At 41.9% G+C, this 18348-nt stretch overlaps 1 protein-coding gene across 2 annotated transcripts in view; it reads left to right on the top strand.

Annotated features, from left to right (window-relative positions):
- The window catches only part of SLC24A4 (solute carrier family 24 member 4), a 551017-nt gene that overhangs the window by 518410 nt on the left and 14259 nt on the right, over positions 1–18348 (top strand). For both annotated transcript variants that reach the window (XM_069208207.1, XM_069208208.1), the window contains exons 13-16: positions 3092–3258; positions 13464–13578; positions 14702–14814; positions 17181–17246. In XM_069208207.1, the coding sequence (XP_069064308.1) occupies positions 3092–3258; positions 13464–13578; positions 14702–14814; positions 17181–17246 (461 nt within the window). The remainder of the gene's footprint in view (positions 1–3091; positions 3259–13463; positions 13579–14701; positions 14815–17180; positions 17247–18348) is intronic.

Raw genomic sequence — 18348 nt, forward strand, 5'->3', positions numbered from 1 at the left:
CCCCCCTTGCCCCATGGCCATGCCCAGGGGACTTTTGTCCCCTGGGCATGGCCATTGGGCATAGTGGCATGTAGGGGGGCCCAAATTAGGCCCCCCTATGCCACTTAAAAAAAACTTTAAAAAATACTTACCTGAACTTACCTCTACTTACCTGGGATGGGTCCCCCCATCCATGGGTGTCCTCCAGGGGTGGGCGAGGGTGGCAGGGGGTGTCGCTGAGGGTAGGGGAGGGCACCTCTGGACTCTTTGTGAGCCCACAGATTCCTTAACGCCTGCCCTGACCCAGGCGTTAAAAAACATTTTTTAAGGCCCACCCACTCCTGTGCACCAAAATGACGCTGGGGTATAAATAAGGCGCACAGGCCTTAAAGTCATTTTTTGGAAGGGAACGCCTACCTTGCATATCATTAACGCAAGGCAGTTTCCCACTTCCAAAAAATGATGCACATGGTGGAATTTTTACGTCCGCGGGGTCGGGCGTCAAAGTTTAAATATGGGGCAAGTTTTGCCCGAATGTGCGTCAACATTTTTGACGCACATTCGGCACAAACAGAGCATAAATATGCCCCCTAGTGTCCTTTCTGGGACTATTAATACAATTTCATCATTAGATACTGCAGTCTCTACTCTTGGACTGATCTGTGGATGATGTAAAGTGCCTTAAAGGCAGAGCCTCTGGATTTTGGCAAGCAGTCTAATGCTTGCAGCACTGGTGCTATGTCTTCCCTTGGTGGCATTGAACTGTTCAATGTAGATGGATTCTGCACTAAACCTATAATAAAATAGTTTTTTTTGTATTTTTGGAACTTACAATGCGTAGAACCCAGAGAGCAATACACAAACATACCTCACTCTTCACAAACGTCCCAGAGGATGCGCAGGAACAACCTGTTGCACGTTTATCAGCTGTACCGGTCATTCTGTAGGTCCCCTAGGATCAGTTGTGACGATGTCCTACAATGCAGTGTGCTAGCTGAGATCCTCAGTATAGAAATGAACTCATACAGCTGCTATTGGACCATTTGTCCCTCTGGCTTTCAGCAGCATGCAGGCCAGTGTGCTTCTCTCTTCAGCTAGCAGCTTCTCTTTGACTGCTAAGAAACATCCTTTGATATAATTTTCATTGGCTACAGATTTATTCTTACTTTGATGAAACCCACCACTGAGCTTATGCTGCAACACTGGAACAACAGATCACCAACTTCGCTGCCTGGAAGGTGCACTGGAGGCATTGAGTTTTGGTGAGACCTTCATGGACTTGATGAGGACTCAACAAACAGGTTCTCCAAGGTGGATGGAAAAGGAAGGAAATTATAGAGAAAAGCTAGATGAATTTCCAAACACTGTAGGTGCCACATTTCCAGACAGCACCAGCATCACTGGTTCACACAACACTTTGCTGTCAATAATAAACTGTATTCAGCTACAGCTGTCATTTTCCTAAACTGTGACAATCACGTTTTCATTTCACCCTGTTTTTCCTATTTATGTTTTCACAACACACAGATGCTGTTGACTATGGAAGCTAATATTCTGATGCCATTCAATACATCTATGCTTCACAATGCTGTGTGGGCTCTCTCTGAATGCAGAAGAGTAAAGCTTGTGAAGATGTTTTGAATGGCTGTCTCTGCAAACCAGGACCTACATGTAATACCGTGGGTCTTCTATATATGGATGTGTGCCGTTGGTGTCAAATGCCTGTTTGTATCTCTTCTGTTAGCTTCCCTTGCAGAAGAGTGCATGTTAGGTTCAGACTCACTAATGTGGTTGCCCTCTTCATATGGATGAGTCGACTCACAAAGGCTACCTACCTGGAATCTTGAAAGCAATATCCAAGTACCTCCTTTTTTGAGAAGGAGGCTACAATCTATCATTTTACTCTTTCCTTACCAAAGGCTAAACAGGGCTGTACCAGTGCAAAGATGCTTTTAGCCTTTAGCACTTTAAGACAATGCTCACACAATCACTGAAGTTAAGTTGCTCGACATTGACTGTGGATAGGCTTCCAAGAGCAATGGAGTCCTCACCTTCTGTGTTTTAACCATCACAAAACTTCTTAAGCCTCCCCTATCTACAGTTTAGGACTCAGCTGTATTTTTTTCGGTTATTACTACAGTAACTCGTTTTCATCTGGGGTCTGACAGAAGCATGATAAATGCTCCCTTCTGCGGATTTGACACTAATAATGTGCTCATGTGCTAGCACTGGTAATCGTTTGAGTTAGTACTAATGATTGTTACTGAATCTGTTGCGTAATTTTTGTCTCAATGTCCATTAGACTATGCACGCCCAGCAGAACATGCATGGGAATATCCACTGACTAAATAAGAACAAGTATGTGAAATGCAGTGGGTCTTGCGTCTGCTCGCGTTAGAGCTATTAGCGTTGTAAATTCCTAACTGGACTTTTCTTGCCACATAAATGAAAAATTAAAATTAAAACAGTTGACATAAGCAATCCAATTCAAAGCACCACGGCCGCCATGAGCGTGAAGCAGAGACACAAAAGGAAAAAGAAGTTTGCTTGCAGTCAAATGTATCGGCAAACATGAAATTATCTATGTAACAGGGATGATGGTCAAGGCGGTAACAAAACTGCCCCAAGGAGTGGCATATGTAAAGCATTTACAAATGATAGCAAAGGAGTTTTGAAAAGCAAGCCCATGCACGAGTGATAGTGATAGACGTGGTTAAAAGCCCACAGATAGATTACAACAGGCCATAGCGCTTACACGTTTTACCTAAAAATGACTAACATCAACACGACTATTAGGCTCAAATTATACCTGTTCCATGATGCAACTGGAAGCAATTGGAACTTTCTTGTTAGCAGCAAATAGTTGCCAAAAACATGTACATGCCTAAAACGGCATCCAGAACACACATGGTATAGCTGTAGTCTAGAATAACATTATTCCTGAAGCTCTTTTTCGTGTAGTCTTGAAGATCATATCCTTAGATCTTCATTGATGGGTTTGGTTCACGGTTAAAAGGAGGCATAGCTGATGTGTTTGTTCAGCCGCAGATGAGGTCAGTCCATGTACATACATATGTACATTCTTATGTTTTCTCTTCTCCTCTTTCTTTAGACACCTGCACGAACAAGTGCAAATGGGCTTTCTCCTGGCCGTTGATATGCATCTTATACTTCACTGTCCCCAACTGCAGCAAACCTCGCTGGGAGAATTTGTTCATGGTAACATTCTTAATGTCTACCCTGTGGATTGCAATATTTTCTTACGTCATGGTGTGGATGGTAAGTTGCATCTATCAAAAGCTTGTACTGAAAATATGAATCATTGCTTATATTTACTGTTTGATTCCAAGCAAGATAATGCACGTGTTGATTTAATGTTTTATGGCTGTGAGCTGAGGGCAATAATGGCTCTTAGTTGCCTGTCCTTCAGTTACTGGCCTGAGGCAGAGCCCTATAACTAGGACAATTGACAGCTATTAATTCCCGCATTCTAAGCTTGTTTAAATTATAAATCAGTCCCAGCATTACCTGGAAGAAGGCAATTATCACTTACAAATCAGCTTCTTCTGTGAAACACTATATTGTTATTTAGAATTACTTTGATTTGATGACAGATGGTGTTATTTAGAGTTTTGCGAATGCTGGACAGCCACCAAAAAGTGATGGAAGTCCAATTGAAAATACTAAAAGTACAATGTTATCATTTGCACTTTAAAAACGGGACGCTAGACATCTGCCAAATTGTTTTCATATGTAAAGGGAAGTGCATTGTTTTCTATTGCATTCATTACCTGTTCTACACAAGCTGCATTTTGAAGAGGAGGCCCAAAGTGGTTTGGAGTTAAGAACCTCTGAAAATGTGTTACGGCTTACCATACCAACCGTTCCCCACTTTGGCTCACCCCAAAACAAAACTGAACATTGTACTCTTCAAGAAGACATATGCAGGTGCCCTGTAGGAGACCAACTTTTCTGGCTTCTATTGTGTCCCTTGTATATGAAGCACTTTTAGATTTTGTAGATGCAACTTCATAAAAAACACCATAATACAGCATTTTTGTGCAAATGAAAATGAAGTATTTGTAGTATTCATTGCTAAATAATGGCAAGATAATAGTATATGGCTAATACAGTAAATGTGATCGACCTTCATTTCTAAGACTCATCTAATGCTGTGATAAATCTAAGTGTGTTGGATTTTCTACATGCAGACGTCAATGGTAGAAATAGCTGGGGACCTTGCAAACCTCAGTAACAGATCCTGTGTTGCTCAACATTCATATTATGGACCAAGAGTATTCAGTTCACAGTCTTTTTACTCTGTTTCTGGTGACACACCAAGTTGGAAGATTCAATGCATTGGACTATGGTGATAAGAACAATAGGTTTGGAACGATTGAAATGATTAACTAGTTACAAAGTTAGTTTTCTACACCATGTCAGGAGTACTCAACTAAAGTACCAGATTGAATCATATGGCTATGACCTTGTTGGTGCAAGTGTCCATTCTGCTTTACTTCTCCAAATTTCCTAAAAGATGTAAAGAAAATAATTGAATAAATCAACAACAACCTATGATACAGTTTAAGGTATGCATGACCCAAAAGTATGTATTAGAAATGGCAACAACATCCTCACCAGAGGGTGGGAATAATATGGCTGCACAAATTGCACACTCAATAAAAAACAAAATGAATACGTTAAAAGGTAACAGGAATTTAAACAAGAATGTAAGTCCACCAAACCAAGCAGCAAGAGTCATTGATTCCTGTTGGCCTCAGAGAGTCATGACTACCAAGCGAATAGCACTATTACATCTGAAAATGATAACATAAACACTAACCCATCCTCAATAACAGTACAGCCTTGATGGATGTTATTCTGGACAAACCAAGCATTGCTTTTACAGTGCACAAACATGAAGGACTGTCTTTGTTCTTTCATTAAAAGACCATTGTCTTACAGTCATCCATCACAGATTGGCTGAACTATAATAGCACATACATGATATACATCAATAGTTATCCATGCCTATTAGCTTATATTGGAAATGCTATTTGTCCACTGAAATTTAGGATCCAAGAACATTATAGAAACATATATAAATTAGATTTCAAATTTCTTGTAGCAGAATACTTTAACTATTACCATGAGTGCAAGAAGCTTTTTACTATATGTGCTAGTGACCATGTACAGAAAAGAAGATACAGAGAATACCACGAATTGAAGATGGGGAAAAGAGAAAGCCAATGGACATTACAACTAGGCACTGTAAAAAAAGGTCTCAATAAACAGGCAGAAATGCTCTTTTGGCTACTCTAAAAAGATCTTCTCTACCAAGAAACATATATTGCTCATTTTCAACAAGTTTACATTCTGTACAGTTTCCCAACTACACTCTATGTATGCAAATGTCAGTATTCAGATGATCTAACATACTGCTGTTCAGATACACTGTATTACAGAATCTATAGAAGGCAACTGTACTTGTATAAAAACAATAATGAGCTCACATCCTCAGCGCGCCTCACACCATACCCTATGCAGAGGTCAGAAAGTTTTGTTTGCCCATCCCACCTATCAGCATTCGCAGTAAATCTCTAGAAGCACACATGCATTATTAAGTTAAAATCAACCCAATAACTAGGTTCACCTCTGGAAATTGAAAGTGTAGCATGTCTAACCTTTCCAATGTGGAGATTTGGAGCTTTAGATATTAGATACATGTGCCCAACAGCCAATTGTTCACCATCCACTAATGCTGCAAAACAACAGTCCTGTGGGCCAACCCAGGTAATGTCCTTCTTAGCAGTATCGTTACCCCTGTGGAAGCAAAGAGGACCCAGGCATGGGCTAGTTGTGTAAATTTCCCTGCTATTCAATTTATGTTTGTGACCAAATAAATGAATCTTCAGGAGCAATAGTACATCAGGTTTGTGACTTAGGAGCATCGGTATCACCACGTCACCATGCACCACTTGACTTTGTTACCCATTCCATAAACATTCCATGGTATGATGGAATGTCAAGGCTCTACATTAATTAGTCATCCAGTGAGGACTTTTCAAAATATCAGACCATATGGAGGCAACTCACAAAGCAGTTTCTTGACAGCACAACCGCTATAGCCTGATCAGCAAAAAACAAAATAGTATTTTTTTTTTTTTACAAAGCTCACCAACAGGACTATGCGATTTATTATCAAAACTTTCAACAAAAAAACCTGTTCCCTTTCACTCAGCATATTCAGGTACCCTTTCAGTCAGTATTATTATTATGCTAAGAGTGCCCTTCAGATCTTCCACTACAGAAGACAATTGTAAAGACTATTGCCCTCATTACGAGTCTGGCATTTTACTGACCACCAAACTCGCGGTGGCGATACCACCGCCGACAGGCCAGCGGTGAAGACCGCATATTACGAGTGTGGCAGTTTGGCCTATGCCAAACTGCCACCCTCCTGTTCCTACCATCAGGGCGGTCAGACCGCCGGGCCGGAGATAAGCATCTCCGACCCGGTGGTCCACCAAAGACTGCTGTCAGTATTATGAGTACCCTTTCTGCCAGGGATTTCGTGGCGGTAGCATTGCTACAAAATCCTTGACGGAAAGGCTACCGGCGACAGGAATTTGCATTCTGTTGCCAGCAGACAACTCCCCACCTTACAACATTTACCCACCCAGCCCCCTTAACCTCCCCAGTAACCCCATCACCTCCCCGCTCCCAGTAGTAACCCCCCAGATACACGTACTTACCCCCACCCCGATTCCTGTACCAACTCCCCGCATACACGCACCCACAGACACACACACCCTGACACTCACTCATTCACACAATACCCTAACAGTCACACGCACACACTCACAACACCCTTACACTCACGTGCACACCCCCAAATCCATATACACGCACACACACACAACACCCCACTCAAACACGCATTCACTACATTCACCCCATTGACACGCAGACACGCTCCATCCCTCCCACCCCTTCTTTCCTCAACATACATACACACACCCCCACCACTGTCTACATGCATGCACACACGCACCCCGGCCCAGCATTCACATTCACCCACACACGCATCGCCATCACCACATTTACACACAGACACACACGTACGCACAAATACTCCCCCACCCTCCCTCCCGTTCATGACACTCATACACACATTCACACACATCCATTCACACTCCCCACCCTCCTCCCCTTGCGGAGGACACTTACCTCATCCAACGAGGTGCTCCCCCTGAGGGGATGAGACATGGCGCTCCCACCACTGGCAGCAACCCTCCATCAGGACACTGTCAGGCCATATTACAGGTCGTAATATGGCTGGCAGAGTCCATTTGGCAGGGCGGGGCCGACGGTGGAACCGCCTCTGCACTGGCAACTGCCTGCACACTGCTGGCAACTTTCTGCCTAAAGAATGGCGGAAAGCTGCCAGCAGTCATAATATGGCGGTGTGCCTAGTGGAGACTTTGGCTTTGGCGGTCTTGGAAAAAGACCGCCAAAATCATAATGAGGGCCTTTGCTTGTAGGTGAGAACCTTCTCCCAGAGGCATTTCATCTCTTTCCAGGTTTTAGAGTATTATTTTCAGTTTCAGTGACTCCATAGAACATCTTATTAATTTCAGGTTCAGATCTTTGGCCACCGTTCCAGGACAGGCCTGGAGTCTGTCTTGAGTTGCACAATATTCTCCTTGTGGAAAAAGAACTTTGAAATTAGAGTGTTCTAGGTGGTGCGAAGAACCATGGTCACTGCCCTTACTTGTACTTTTCTTCTAGGAATCACCAGAGCACAAGCATGATATTCCTCACTAAGCAGATTTCCTTCCTCCCACGGGTTAGAATCCACTTTGAGAGCATGGACATCATGCCAAAAACACTTATGCAACTGAGTTACACCATTAGGAACCTGGTGGATGCCCTGGATAAACCAGCCCCAATGTAGGGAGATGCAACACATCCATATCCCTAAGAGTTCCATATGCAGGTAAGTGTACTTAGGCCCATATTTATACTTTGTTAGCGCCGCATTTGCGCCGCTTTTTGACGCAAAAGCGGCGCAAACTTACAAAATACAATTGTATATTGCAAGTTTGCGCTGCTTTTGCGTCAAAAAGCGGCGCAAATGCGGCGCAAAAAAAATATAAATATGGGTTTTAGTGTGCAGGGACAAGTGACTGAACATATCCCAGAGGTTCCAAGCCACAAATATATCTCACCCAGCTGCCATGTGTGAGAACAGAGAATCTGCACATGTTCATGTGTCCTCTCTCTGGGTGTCCACTACCTGACAATACCCCATCGTCCTCTGCTGGTCATTGCAATACAGTCTCTTTGTCTCCTCAGTCCCCAGGCCCCTTATTACCTGTCAGCCATTCATGGGGGGTTATCAATCAAGGGGGTTCCTAGTCCTCTGGCCCTCACACAAGTCAAACTCCTCCCTGTCCAGAATGTTGCAGCACATTGTCCTCAGAGCTGTGCTTCCACAGACCACATTTTGCCTCATGAACAAAGATTGTGTTTGAACCCGATTTTTGAACATATTTTTTGTCTGGGCTCTCTCTGGTGAGTGGTACAAATGTAAAATGTGCCTTCTTAGTGCCAGGACACATTGGTATTTAGTCTGCAAGTTTTCCTGGCTTCCTGAAAAGCAACAAATACATCCTGAATCCTTGCTAGTGTGGACTATCTGATGTCTCTTGCCCAGCGACAAATATCTCACTAGTTGTCCATCAATGATTTCCTTCAGTGGAGCCAGCAGAGGCTCCACTGAAGGAAACATGGCGTTTTTAAGTCCCAAAGTCGTTTGTTTGGGATTAGCTACATAAACCTACCTATACATTGATTAACATATGTTTAAGCACATTGATAATGAGCTATAATTTAGTTGAGATGTGGTCAAATGCTACAATGCCAAAAAATGTCTTTAGGAAAATTGTTTGTAATAATGGCAAAAGAATACTTAATATGATTGATCTATCAATGTTGCAAGAGTACAAATGGTTGGAATTTTTAGTGTTCGGTTATTCGAACCCTAAACAACAACACATAAATTCATATACATGCCTCATCATACGAATGAAGTTTATGCGATTGAGATTTAATTAGATTCCCTTAAAAGCTTTTTTTTCAAATTTGGAATGGACCAGGTGCATCTCCGGTTTGTGTAATATGAGAGACAAGAGTTTTAAACATACATTAAATCTCTGCATAGGGTTATAAGGATCACGTAAAATCTATCTGAAGATTTTTTGGATAAGAGTACAAGGTCCACAAAAAGCAGTGGAAATAAGTTTGAGTACAGACTCTAATATTACATGAATAAGAGTTGTTACTTCGTTTGGACCTACCATACAAAATATTATGAAGCCTGACTGGGATGAAGTGAAAATATACCATTTTTAGTGGGCCGTATATAATAGAAGTAAATTATTGAGGTATTTAATGGGAAGTTCATTTTGATAATTGTTTTCTTGCAGTGATGACCACACCTTTCATTTCATATAGCCCTGCAAGTAAAACTTTAAACGTTATTGTGCATGTAATAGTGCATTGGGTAATGCATATCACAGCAATAAATGACCTTGATGTCAGATCACTGTATCTACAGATGTGCTGCTCTAAGACACGCGTACCTTGCCAACTGGAAGCACACTTTCTTGCAGCTTTACCATTCTTTACCATTCTTTCATGCAACACAATGTAGCAAGGCTGCGCTGTTTTGCATGAAAGTGAGAGGACGGAAATGCTCCATATTTACAAAGATATGGAGCATTTCTGCATCTCCTTCCCCTTGAGCATTGTGTGCTGCCTAGCTCCAAATCTGGTACCCTTGCACACAAACAATCCTGAGAGACGTATTCCACCTTTTTTGTGTGGTGCAGAATGCAGCACACAAGGAAAGAAGAACTAATGATAAGGAATAAAGATATTTCTCCTTGTTACGCCTCTGTCTGCTAGGTGCACCATTCAGATGCAAACCCAGGTTTACAAGTTTTTGTAAATCTGGGTTTGCATCAAAATACATGGGTGGATGAGAACACCTATGCTCCACCCATGTTGTGCCTACAAGACACAAAGTAACACTCCCTTTCATTCCTTTGTATTTACTGAACCACTTAAAAACACACCAAGTGGCTTTGCATCGCTTTGTAACTCTCAGACAAGGACTTATGGTGCCTTGTGACGACTTGCAACACGACAGGACAACCCAAGTCCTTAGTAAATCTGCCTGTTTGTTTTGGGAGACTGTCTCTACATGTGTGATCAGCTAATAGATAAAGGCAGCTTGCACACATCCATGTAGCCCAGTCTCTGCCTACAAATACTGAAGCAGAATAGTTGTCCTCATTTTCACCAGCAGCATCTGAGCGCGGCAACAAATCTTGGGAGGATACCTTCCTCATTTATAACTAGACACCATGGGGGGCTCTGCCTGTCATGTCGGCCTACTGTTGGAACCTATGTGCCAGGAAGCCTGAACTGCTAGGAACTTTAAAGTTAGTTCAACAGAGTAATCAAGAAGAACTGCAGAGGTAACCCCTTGGAGTGAAGAGTCTACCTGCTCAAGGTCTATGCCTCATCTGGTTATAAGGAGGGATAGACAGTAGCATTCACTGCCCAACTGTTTTCTGTCACTCTGGACACAAGGCAGCCAGCCAAAGAATTCCCTAGAATGAGATTCCCCTTCACTGCTCAACTTAGTTTTCATTGTCTATTGCCTGAAAAAAAACAACCTTGAATTCCAGTGAGCAGTGACTGGAGTCCATCTGGCCCCATCAGCTTTGAACCATTACCACTAAGAAGACTCTGAAACTTTTCAGAGTTCTGTCCGAGGACTAGGCACATTTCTATCACTGCATAATAGGCCACCTCAAAAGGACAGTTTGCCATTGTGAATCATGGAGCTGCACAATATGAGCCTGATTCACAAAGGTAACTTAAACTTTTGGGTATTTTACACTTTTGCGTAAATTGACTACTTTTTGGCCATTCACAAAATCTGAGGGCAAATTTTTCTTCAAAAGTGAAACTTACATGTCTCCGCCAAACTGAAGGGTCCGTTTTTTTTTTACTTTTTGTAATTTACACTTTGGAGTAAGTCTACTACTTTTAGGCTATTCACAAAATACACTACCAATGTGGTCTCACATCGATCTTAGTTTCTGTGTTCGCATTTATTGCAGGTTCAACCATCTGGGCATTTTTGGGAGTGTGTGCGTGGTTGAAGGATAGCCTAGGTGGGAAGTTTTTCTCTTTTAAGAGGCACTTACATTTACTTACTTCATGGACACTGATACTCTGCATCAGTCACGGCTCGCCAGAATTGTAGAGGGTGGGGTGGTGGGTGGGGGGCGGGGGCTGTGGGGCGAGGGGATGGGAGGGGTGTGCGGGATATTAATTAAATTAAAAATAAATAAATAAAAACTTACCTCCGCGCCGCTGGTCCTTCTTTCTCACAGGAGGCACAGGCTCCAAGGCTGCCCTAAGGCTAATCCTGACACTGCTCAGAGCAGCATCAGGATTGGCTGGGCGTGCCCAGCCAGGGCTCTCCCAGGCAGACTGGGAGCCTGGGCCTGCTCTCTCCAGCCCGGCAACTGTGTTGCTGAGCTGGAGAAAGCCTACTGCGCATGTGTGTTTGACCAGCCGGAGACGGCCGACCAAACATACATGCGCAGTGAGGGGGGGTGCTGAGTTCTCCCCCTCAGTGCTCATCACAGTCTGTGGTCCCACCCCTTTTACCAAAAAACGATAATAAACATAGTTTATTATTGTTTTTTGGTAAAAGGTTTGCAGCTGCTGCTGGCAGGGGCGGTGCTCCTCAGCCATAGCATAGGAGCTACCAATGCCTTGCATTAGCTTGCTTGTGGTGAACAGATTTGAAGCAGGCTGGATGCTTACTTGCATTTACAATTCATCCTTTTGTGCAATATGCAGAATGAGGCATATTGTGCATTAGATAAAAGAAAGGTAAAAAGAGGCCACAGATGTTCATGTGTATTTAGTTCATCTAGATTTTATAGAGTGCTATTAATCAAGAGTCATACCCAGAGCTGTTCACAAGTAAATCAGCAGATCCTCCAGATACTTCTGATCCTCCAAAGTCCATTAATGTTTGTGTTCTAAAGCTAAGAACACAACGAAATACCCGGGTGAGTTAAAACTAACTCCAAAACAGACGTTAATCTTTATTATTGTCTGTTGAGGCTAGGATTAAAACTACACAAAAGTGAGTCCTCAGAGAGAGGGGTTTGCCCAACCCCATAGTTGCTGTGGTCTTTGTCCAAAGATTGAAGACTGTTGTTGAGTTAGTTTTAATTCACATTTGTTCACTCCATTACACTTTAGTATTTTCACACTCTGCACCACCTACCAAGACCACTGACCGACATATGGTTGCATTAAAACATTTGAAGAGGTCCTCCTAATTTATTTAGGAGTAGTAGCGCAAACCAGGAATTTTTCTTGCAGTGTGAGGAGGAACCCTATGATGAAGCATTCCACCATTGGTGTGTGAGGATTCTTTTGCTAAGGAAATATCCCTTTACAACTTAGGTTAGATGCACTTTGTTTGGCTTTTTATTTAGATCCGGGCATTCAGTGTGTCCTCGATTTGTGTTTTAGGAGAGACTACCTGCTGGTCTTTAAATCACCCTTGGTCCTCTTTGTGTGTTTGTATGTTCTAAAGTCACCATACCTTGAGAGAGGTGTGTGGACGTCCATTAGGGTTAGCCAGGGACACAGCTGCTACCACAGGCTTGCAGGGCAACACTGCCCTTGTTTCTCCTGGTCATGACTAAACTTATTTAATGGCTCGCTGCAATGCTTCAATGTTGGCTTTTGTTTTACAAAATCATTGTTTTCAGTCATGCTAGTTCAATCTGATCAACTAAGGTGAACCGTAACTACACGTCATAGAATGTAATATGTTGTCAGAAGGTATCCAGGGCTGTGTGTGAGCTTACCAGAGTGGGGTACAGCTACTCACCACACCAGCCATTTACATGATCTCACAAAACTCCCACTAATGATCACACTTAACTCCTATTAAACTACCACACAAATAGAGTAAATGAGTGAAATGGTTTCCTCAAGATCATACAATTAATCCCAATATCACAATAACTAATAACCATTGGACTGGCCATTAACCTTGGTTGCAGAGTAGCGCCCTGCTCATCACAAAGAATTTCACCTCCTTGTCAGGGATAGTAAATGCTATATAAATGCAATTACAATAGAATACAATTGACTGGTTCAACAATTAAATCATGTGATGTCATAAGGGGTCATATGGTGCATAAGCTCACTTCTGAATCCTCTGGAGTTTAGGACTCTGCCACGGGAGGGTGGGCATGAGTTTGTGAAATGGCTATGAAGCACAGATCCTGGGTACGTACAAACCCTTTGGCCATGAACCACAACGCATATTCAGGTAACCATTGATTTCTCTGTATTATTTTCCTCTGCAGGTTACTGTTATTGGATACACTCTGGGGATCCCTGATGTCATTATGGGCATTACTTTCCTGGCTGCCGGCACCAGTGTACCAGACTGCATGGCCAGCCTGATTGTGGCAAGACAAGGTGAGTGAATAAGGAAGTGTTTTTTCATGAACATTAATCTGGGGTCGCCAGCGTTCACAGCTGTGACTCCTGGCTAGCCCCTTAAGGCCACTGCTTTCCCAGCCCTACCTTCAGAGGTGTCAAAATCAGTGCTGGAAACACTCTGCCAGCTTGTCCTCATGAATGTCGAATGTGCTCCACTCTCTTTGTTTTCTGTAAAAAATAATTATTCCACTAATATTGAATAATATTATATTACTCACTAGTAGTGAAATAAAGAATGGAGTACAATTCGATAAAATGTGATCTTCCCTGGCAGTTTGGGTAGGTAAAAACATGCTATTAAATATATATTTTATGCATGCTTGCGGGTGAGAGTGTGTTTATGTGAGACAGAGTGTATACAAGTGTAAATGTGTGTGTATGTGTAAGCATGTGTGTGTGAGTGAAAGTGAAGGTCAAAGGACATGTGATTTCACTTCCACTACTCCTGGAATTTTGGTGAATTTACGTCTATGGTGTTTTATGGAGCGCTCATTACAAACTGAACTACTCTTCATGAGTGAGAGTGGCTCAGGTGTGGTTTGGAAGGCATGAAAAGTGCAAGATGGACTCACTGGGCCCTGCTTCTCACATTGCATTAGTGTGCTTCAAAGCTGAATAGGCAGGTGGGAGGGCAATTCAGATATAATGCATACTTTGTCCTTGCCCTCTACACGAGAATGCCAAAATGTGTGCCAAATATATACCAACTGGTATTGAGGGAAATGGTAGTAGGGTTGTGGCTCCAACCAATAACCAACCAATAATCAATACATGCAATCCCCAGCATTTATCACATACTTCTGTCAGTAAGTTTAATGTCCAGTATCACACCTCTGCCAATGAGTTTAGTCCCTAGTATCTGACACCTCTATTAATGAATTGAATCTGTAGAGTCAGACACCACTAATAAAGAGTTTAATTTCCAGTAATAGACACTGCTTCAAATAAGTATAATGTACAGTATCACACACACAAACGTGGTTCTGCTTTATTTAACCTGCTCCTTAGTGTTTGGTGAATGATGCTTTGCTTACATATCAGTACCTGAAATGTCACCAGTGCTCATGATTACTGTTATTTATTCCACGTATTCTTTCAGGGTACGGAGACATGGCTGTGTCTAACTCAATTGGCAGTAACGTATTCGACATCCTTGTGGGCCTTGGACTTCCGTGGTGCTTGCAGACTATGATTATTCATTATGGTTCAGTTGTAAGTATATCAATATATATTATTCTGTTTAATAATGTGTTTTTTAGTGATTTGTAATGTATTCATAATTAACAGAACTCAAGATAGAGAGAGAGGGGGACCAGGAACCGAAAAGGTCAAAAGTAACCTGGCTCCGTACAATAATTAATCAAAAAATAAAGGGATCCTAAAAGAGAATATCCTAGAAGGCTACACACTCACTCAGATCAAACAGTAGGGGAATTGCTCCCTTGATGTTTGGTGCCCTCTGCATATTTGACCTCATATTTTAGTACACCCTCACACTTATAGGCTTCAAAATATGGCGTCTAATAAAAGGATCTCCGCTAAAGTGACCCTTTGTGGGGTCCGTATGACATTGCAGCGCCGGTGCTACGAGGAACAGCCCAATGATGAAGCATGAAATCCCTTTTGAGATGTGTGAGGGCACCAAAAATTAAGGGAGCAATTCCCCTACTGTTTGACTGGTGTGTGTAGCATTCTAGGATCTTTCTCTGTTAGGAACAGCATCCCTTTATTTTTTGATTATTTATGTTTTGATTCATAATTATTAGGCCTGGGTGAAATTTAAATTACACCAGAATAATTAGCATAATTCGGGAATTTCGCGCAATGCTTGTTTTTGTGAAATTACAGAAATTACACCACTTTGCATAATTATGAGCTGTTCACTGTAAAAATTGTTATTAAGTGGTACAAGTTGTGGTAAAAGCACTGGAACAACAAAAGGAAACAGGTGTAGTTCTGATGCTTTGTTTAATTACATTCTTTTGTCAATAATTGGAGTGAGGAATGCATTTTTTGAAAAATGACAGATTTGCATTTTGTTTAAATACACATCATTTAATATAATTCTTTCATAATTATGAGAAAGCAAATTTTGCAAATGTCACACATTACTGATAATCATTAATTAAAGATTATAGACACAGCACAATTGCCTTATAGACTGCTTAAGTTTCCCAGATCCATGTGTGATTAGCTCATTTAGTTCAAGTTTTTATTTTGCATTCTTGCACCTGACAACATGGGTTTATGCAAATTTAAGGCCACAACTACAAGACCTAGCATGCAAAGAGGAACTCTGGAGTGGATGAGCTACTCAAGCAAGGACCTGAGAAGCCTGGGAGCTCTGTATGAGCCAGGACAGTACAAGGTCCAGAAAGGGGTTACAAAATAACTCTATGTTACAATAATACTTCTTTTCCCATTCCAGTATTCTCTTTTTATATCATTCTTTTTAGTGTGTGAGCTGCATTGGTTCCATTGAACCAGAGCTCTCAAATTTCTAAGGTCCATGCGTGAGATCACCAGTTTGTTTTCTTTACAAGTCTTGTGGTTCAGCATTTATAATGGCAGGACCAGTACTATAGATTCGACAGTGCCATAGAACTGGATTGCCTGAGCTACTCACTCATGGACCTGGGAAATTTGAAAGTGGAGATTACAAATCCCAGAATGAGGACACTTGCTAAATATAGGCCAAATCTAGGAACTGATGTGTTCTAGTGGCACAAAGCCATCTTGTATCCCAGTGACAGATCTACAGCAGCACTGCTTGTGCAAGCCTGCACAGATGACTGACTGAAAGGCTTGTAGACTTCTAGCATCACTGCATCCCCATGCAAGTGTATTGTACCAAGCAACAGGCAATATATATGTATATATAGAAAGGTTGACCTTTCTGTCGTAGCACTGCATTTGCTAGTCTAAGAACAGGTGCTTGCTCAACTAATCGACTTGTATTAACAGTGGACGTATTGGACTAAGGGCAAAAGGCAGGTTGATTGAGATGTAGTGAATCTGCATAAAGGAACAGTTAAAGCTCTCAGAGTGGCCCTAGAGAATCACTGCATGTATCGGGATTATCTAAGGTGTATGCCAATGTAACTATAGTCATGCTGAGTGCAACAAGTTCAGTTCAGGTGTGCACCAGTAGTAGTAGCATTGTGTGTAAGATGCTAAGTTCAAGTTTGCATCAGTGCATCTGTAGTATTAGCACTGTGTGCCACATGTGCAGGTCAGGTGTACACCAGTTCACCTGTAGTAGAGTGGTGTGCAATATGCTTAGTTCAGTGTCAAGCTGCTGCACCCAAAAACAGAGGCAGGCACCAACTTGCTAGAAAACTCTCAGGATTCCAGCATGGGTCTGGTCTAGAATTTAACTGTTCTTTCTGGTACTTCTAGTGCTGATTTGTATAATTTGTAATAGGAATACAAGTTGCAGAATGCAGAGAGGATGCTCACACGTAGGCCTCAGAAGCTGCTTGGATTTGGGTGGAAACAGCAACTAATATTTGAATCATCGGAAATAAAAGTTCTTTTACAGTCACTAAAAATTAACTGCTTCATGTATTTTCCAATAGGTAAGAATAAACAGCAAGGGGCTGGTGTATTCGGTGATACTTCTGCTTGGGTCGGTGGCACTCACTGTAAGTATATTTCCTTATATTTTATAAGCCTTCTATTGCATCGATTGATGGCTTTAATATTTTATGATTTGTATGAGGTGTGTTTGGAGAGCTACTCTCCTGTTGAGTTCATGGATGTGATTAGCAGGCCCAGACCTGTGTGTCCTGCTCAGTTGACAGCCTTCCCAGAGGGATGTGCTGTGAACTCTCAAACAAATAAGACAAACTTTATTTACCTGATCAGTAAAAGACTTAGCCAGCTCACTGGTGCGTAGAATCACCTAGTCAGTGTCTATCTACTTCATTTCCTACTGATAAATAATATTTAACTGGTATTCTCCCTAGACAGAGAATACACTTATGGGAAACCAGATCTAGTAACATTTCCAGTGGAAAATTGGCTAGCCTCCTCTCCCTGGTCATTACAGATACTATTTCTAGTCCAAGACTTTTGTGTGCTCTCCTAATACATTCTGGATGTTGGAGTCTCATTTTACTTCCATTGAACTAATTACATTAACACACCTGAAATACAATATTTGTAGATGAAAAGCTCAAGACTGGAGCAAATGTCTGTAATGACCTGGAGTGAGGTGGTATTCACTAGGTAGTAATTGTACAAAAAGACCTAGCATATGCAATTTAGTGTTTTTCTTAAAGGAAACTTACATCCAGGTAAGCTGTGGGATTAATGACATCAATATGTCTGGAGACAAAAATGCCCATTAAGTTGTATGGGTGACTGAAGAGATTTGTGTAAGCACAAATATGTCCAAAGGCATCTTGGCACCAGAACGACACAAGAGAATGTTGAGAGAGGAGACAGCTATGGAAGTTGCTACAGCTCAGTTAATAGTCCTGCAGTATTTTAATTCTCATGATTCTGTACAGCTCTCTTTAGCCACAGAAAAAGATAATGGACAGAGTGCTGAAACTTTTCAAACACTCATCCCCAGTCACAGATCTGTGTTTAATCCATTGTTCTTTGCTCACCATTCCACCCCAGTTTCGACCCAGCCATATGAAAATCAGTCTTGACCCTGTTCCCCATAGTAATGGTCCAGCCCAAACTTCCGGGCCAAGTCCTCCCTGGTCCAGAAACAAGCATTCTAGAAGTTTCAGG

This window comes from Pleurodeles waltl, chromosome 9 (genome assembly GCF_031143425.1).
Source record: "Pleurodeles waltl isolate 20211129_DDA chromosome 9, aPleWal1.hap1.20221129, whole genome shotgun sequence".
NCBI classification, from domain to species: Eukaryota; Metazoa; Chordata; class Amphibia; order Caudata; family Salamandridae; genus Pleurodeles; species Pleurodeles waltl.